General features: G+C 39.4%; 1 protein-coding gene across 1 annotated transcript in view; it reads right to left on the bottom strand.

Annotated features, from left to right (window-relative positions):
• The window catches only part of LOC109470506 (E3 ubiquitin-protein ligase UBR4-like), a 62,727-nt gene extending 56,872 nt beyond the window's left edge, over positions 1-5,855 (bottom strand). Inside the window, exons 1-6 of the mRNA XM_019769466.1 lie at positions 5,850-5,855; positions 5,561-5,683; positions 3,941-4,189; positions 2,716-2,893; positions 1,904-2,133; positions 538-769 (exon numbers count right to left, since the gene is read on the bottom strand). Of these exons, the coding sequence (XP_019625025.1) occupies positions 538-769; positions 1,904-2,133; positions 2,716-2,893; positions 3,941-4,189; positions 5,561-5,683; positions 5,850-5,855 (1,018 nt within the window). The remainder of the gene's footprint in view (positions 1-537; positions 770-1,903; positions 2,134-2,715; positions 2,894-3,940; positions 4,190-5,560; positions 5,684-5,849) is intronic.
• Positions 5,856-5,979: the final 124 nt, after the last annotated feature.

Here is a 5,979-nt window from a genome sequence, read left to right as displayed (position 1 = left end):
TCCTGGCTATAACTAGCAGTATGGGATTCTATTTGGTTTTCACATGTAGGCTTTCAAAATAATGTTCCATAGAAGCCAGTTAACATTTAGCAAACATGTTTTGTGTGTGCTGATTTTAAAAATTTGAAATACCAGATTCAGACGTTGGAATAGAATCATGTTTCACTATTTTTGTTTAGACTAGAGACACCAAACTTTGGCACATTTTGCTGTAATAAGCGTCGGTCACAACCTGCCGTACGTGCTTCTGCGTGCAAAAACGTGGGCAAACGTAGGGGATCCGTAAGTGGTGAGTACCGCCTCCGTACAGAATCTTACAGACTTGGGAGCACGTACATGTAGACACGCCATAGAATTTTATGTGCATGTAAAACTTGCCAGACGTAGCGTGCAGACTACACTCTTACACCTTGCGCAACCGTGCGAGTGACGTGCGTTGACGCCACTCCTTCCCCACGTTTTCAGAAAAACGTAGCAGACGTAGCCTTAAAAAAAAAACGTACGGACAAAAAGCACGCACTGCGGGTTGTGACCAACGCTTTACCTGAACATCCATGAACTTGATACAGTCATGCAGAATGGTCTCATCCAGACCACTGTGACTGGTCATGAGCATGACTGTGATTTTGTATGCTGTAGCCACCAGCTGATAGTGAAGTCTGCTGGTGAAGTCTTCCCCATCCAACGGACCCAGAACACGTTCTAGTGTCACTATTAGATAGTCTGTCAGGTTTTCACTGGTTCCATCTAGGAGCAGTGGTTGGAGAACCTGTAACAAGTAACGTTGGATTCATCAGAAAAATTAACATGACTGTAGAATCTGATGCAGAACCACAGGTTTTAGTATACATACATGTACATGTAGTTCAACTTAAAGTTTGCAATGCCTTTGTCATGATCTCTATGAAAAACACTTTGAGGTTACTGTTTTAGGGTGTCTGTGCATCTGTTTGTCTGTCTGTGTTTCCACATTACAGCCTAAGCTTAATGTAAGAAGGATGGATTGTAATGATTGTAGTAGATGGGTAGGTATTGGAAAAATTTGGGCCTCCAGGCAGCTTTTGTTGGTATTGCAGTAGACATGTTTTTGTATCTTTTGTCCTGGACTGCCATGGTCTTGACTTTTAGTGGCAGAAACCTTTCAATGACGATGTCAGTTAAAAGTGGTGTACAATTTAGGTTGGAATGCTTTCAGAATATTTAGACTGCAGATAGAATACATTTTGAATGCCAGTCAGTATTGGGATTTGCCACAAAATTTTGATTAAGACCAAATTGAATATATTTAGGCTGACCAAAAGAATGGGTACAAAAATATACAGTGCTGTATTTGGAAGGTAGTAAGAATTTCTTGAATGCACTTCAAATATCCAAGAATAAACAGAGAATTTCAATTCAGAGTAGACATTCCAACTCATTCTGCCTCTACTGTGAAGGGGGTGCTAGATTGCAGTGTACAAGATACTTTTTTGAACCAGGTTGCCCAGTGGGAATTCCAGGGAATTTTAGGTTGCCCCACCTATAACTTACTACTTTCCTCAAATTAAGTATAATTGTTACTTACATATTAAGCCTTTGTTGCCCCACCTACATGTATAAGTTACTACTTTCCTCAAATGTTATATTACATATATTAAGCCTTTGACAATATTTCTAACAGCCTTTAGCTAACTGATACTAGTAATAGCCATTAATACCTAAAATTAAAAAGCATCTGCCTGATACAGTGGTGCAAGCCAAGTGGGCATAATTTTTTTTTTGGGGGGGGGGGTTCTTAAAATTCAGGTATCACACTGTACATTGTACCTTGGTTCAAAAATAGGTTGCCCCAAGTAAAATTTGGTTGCCCGAGGCAACTGGGCAACCAGGTTTTTTGCACACTGGATTGTGAAACAAAGTGTACCTGTATGAGATGTTGAGAGTTGAGTGCATCAGGACACCACACGATCAGGTCCCCACAGAAGTGCACCAGACTGGACAGCACATGTTTGACAGATGACATCAGGGAGAAGGTCAGCTGGCTGGACAGCCCGGTCACATGTGCCTTCACAACCAGCTCTGTGTAGCTCTCACACGGGATGGGATCATTAGCAAAAGTGTTCCTCCACGCTCCGGTACTGGGATATTCATTTCCTAAGAGATAACAACAAAAAGAGGTTGAAGAAGTTAGAAGTCTCAAAAATGACTTGCCACTCACAGGATCAGCCCTGTTGCTTACATGTAACAGTACTGTCTCACAAAGTTCCCAAATTTCCTTGTCAACATGGTAAGACATTGGCAGGGAACCGATCCATGAAATCAGTCATCACAAACGAAGGGTGCTTCACTACAAATGAGGTACATGCATCAGACTGAGTATAAAGGACACATCTTTAAAAGTAAGGACATAACATGATCAAGCTGGAGATATGATCAATGAAAGCTAGGTTTCTGAACTTTTTTTGATAGGTTTCCATGTACCTATCATTCAATAATTAATCATAATAAACATGTATGAATGTATAAAAGGGGAGGAGGGGTTGTACAATTGTTCATGTGTCTGTGGTACAAAATGTTATCAGATGTTGGCAAATAGCAGTACAAGATTAAAAGGTACAAGATTAAAAGGTTTAAATCAATGTTGCACTTACAAATCATGCACAGTGGATTAAATGGCAATTATCAATGACTAAGTGCCCATGCACAAAATATGAATAGTATTAGTACTGCAGGCACCTGATGTGTTATTCCAGTTGTCCACTGCTTTGCGAATTCCTGGCGGCAGACTGGCCATGAGAGCCAGACCCAGAGATGAGACTTTGGACAGGCGGGTGCACCCCACTCCTAGGATAGCTTGGTAGGCAACAAAAGCATCTGGAGTCCTGTTGTCCTTACCATCTGCACCAGTGGTCTCCTGTAAGATAACAAACAAGCAGCTCTGTTACCAGGGTCATGGTCAAAACACTATTCTGAGAAATGAAATATGCTTAGCTTCAGTTGGCCGTTTTAATCATATATATATTATTTAATATACTTAACCTGCAACAGAAATCATCTCAGTTTGCTGGAAGCACTTTGCAGGAGATGCTCTGTTGAAAATCAGCATGTCACCATTTCTTGAATGTCAACATTTGTTAAATCCTTTTGTAGAATGATGTACCTTGTACACATGATTGCATGATTGTACAACATAGCTTGTACAATCAACAAGCAACATAGCTTGTTAATAGCTATATCTTAAGTATGCCTGTCCCACTGTTCCTTTGAATAATTTTTCAAAGACAGGAATCTGTCAGCTTGCTTAGCAGTTACTGTGTACACACATTTCATTGATATCTATGTTAAAGGGACCGACATGCCCAGAAGAGACTGTGTCACCCTGAACCAGACAAGGTGGCAACTTGACACTTCTAGTCGAGTGCTGTGTACATGTACATGTAAACCCACATTTAGGTTCAGGTCCGGACTTGTAAGTCTGGACCTTAACCCATGACAATCATATTGTGACAACCCGTGCACAATACAAATTGCATTTTGTATGGGGAAAACTGTGGTCACATAACATGGAGGCCAACACTTAACAATGCGTTGCAATGTTTTCTTCATTTTGCAGCACAGATCTATTTTGGAAATAAAAGAGGTATGTGACATGGATTTTTTTGTAATAAATCCAGAATTGATTCTGGACTTTTAGCTTTTTGTTACTTTTTGTTACAAGTCCGGAACCGGTCCAGCAAACCAGCACATAGCACTACTTGACATAGTATGTTAAGAGCACCTGTGCAGCCTGCAGCTGTAGAGAGGACATCCAGCACCTGATACACAGCTGCAGTGATGGACCCACCTGCACAGAGACATACCTCCAGTGCAAGAGGCCAACAAACTGCACAGAACTGGTTATAGAGCCACAGCGACAAGCTACATGTAGGATGATGATGATGATACGTTAAAGGTTACGCACCTCATACAAGATGCAGCATTTCGCCAGCCCAGAGTAGATCTCCACCAACTGGAAGGTGGCAGGCAGCAGGTTTCGGGCGATGTCCATGGCTTTGTGGGGGTCTGTGTCCACCATGGACTGGAAAAAACACTGATCCAGAGCCACTTGTAAACTGCCAATCACAGAGTCCAACACATATGCTGCACGGAAGGTGGACAGGTGTTGTCTGCACACCAGATCTTCTCCTGGCACGATGCTCAGCTCGGATATCTGCAACACAACAGAACAACAAAACTTGTCATCAGGACTGGGTCACTGCTGGGGTGCTCGGGAAGAACTGATGTGAGTCTGCTGCCCCCCTGCAGCTTGTTCTGGAACTGCAGTTGTTTTTAAAAAAATCTTGGAAGGAGGATAGCTCAAGGACCAGTTGACGGATTGTTGTGATTTTTGGTATGTGGGTAGCTTGACTTAACTAGATGACATTATCAGGATCTAATTTGCACGAATGATGAGGAACTTCTATATTAAATCTGCTGCATTCCATGCTAGGACTATTCAAACTTGTGATTATGCAGTGGACAACAAGAGGAACATTCAATTTGGCAGATAAGTATGTAAAATGAAGATATTACTTGCATAATCAATGAGAAAAATGCTGTAATTATAATAATTCCATAGTGGTAACTGCTAGGAATGTCATACTTGCAGCATTTGGAAGTTTCGTCAAGATAACTCATTCAAATCAGAAGTCATTTGCATAATTTATAAGGAAATGCCAGAATATCCCTCTTTGGCTAGAGAATATGATCAACTTACTGATATAATTCCTTCAGTAGAGGATCTTATTTGCATAATCAATGTGAAACATTTACAATCGTCATTTGTAAGAGGCTAACATATTTTGGCAAAGGTATGAGGTCATGTACATGTATGAGGTCATGAAACTCTACTTCATTCTCCTCTCATGTATGACAGAAACTGGCACTCAACATACATGTACATGTACATGTGTAAGTCAAGTCATTAAAAACCCTTGCCTGAAATGAGTTGATATATAAATAGGTGTACAATCAAAATTTCTACAGATACGTTAATATTCATTTGATTATTATTTCTATGCTTGAAATGAACTTGATATTTTTCTGGTTATAATCAAATGTCTCTACAGATACGTTAATATTCATTTGATTATTATTTCTATGTTTGAAATGAGTTGATATCATTATGATTATAATCAAAATGCCTCTACAGACAGTATCATGTTCTGTATCATTTTCTGTTATTATTATTGTATTATTATCTGGATGGTTCAAACTTTGTATCTTTTATGTGAAAGAATAATTTCACAATGTTTTTTTTAAAAAGCTTTATTCAACAAAACAAAAAATACATAGACAACAATAAAATAAGAGTACACACGCATACACCTAAACGCACATACTAACTACAAAATGTAATATACAAGTACATATTTGAAAAATCTTAAACAAGTATATATATAGGGCATAAGAGTTCCCACTTTTTTAAATTTTTTGTCTATTTTGTTTTTAACTGTTGCTATATGTTTTTCCATTCATTGCACATTTTTAACAAAACAAAAACAATGTTAGATCATAAAAAACCTTGGAAGAGTTGACTTACCTGTCTGGCCATACATTCCTCTGCCAACTTGATGGCAGTTTTGACAGCCTGACTGTGTCGGCTGCAGGCAGTCAGTAATGTCTCAGCTTCTGAGGAAGGTAAGGCCTGCCAACACAACCAGTCCTGTGGACAGAACAGTCATGTCAATACATGGATAAGTACGGTCTAAATTGAAAGTTTTGTTTTCTTGACAGTTAGGTTTAGCTACAGCTGCCCATCTACATGACACATGTACAGTATAAGACTTAATACATGTTCATTCAGGCCTGGGCAAGAATTCACCCCTGACCTGCATAGCACATCAAAACTTTGAAGTGAAGTAAATACAGTATTTTTTGTTCCCAAAAAGATCATTTTAGAACATTTATGCAATTGAAAAACAGTTACATGTTGGTGTATTGGCTGTGAGTGTGTGTGTG

Source organism: Branchiostoma belcheri, unplaced genomic scaffold, assembly GCF_001625305.1.
Source record: "Branchiostoma belcheri isolate BF01 breed outbred unplaced genomic scaffold, Haploidv18h27 scaffold228, whole genome shotgun sequence".
Classification (NCBI taxonomy): domain Eukaryota; kingdom Metazoa; phylum Chordata; class Leptocardii; order Amphioxiformes; family Branchiostomatidae; genus Branchiostoma; species Branchiostoma belcheri.
The sequence above is the reverse complement of the archived record's forward strand: the minus strand, read 5'-3'. Positions and strand labels throughout refer to the sequence as shown.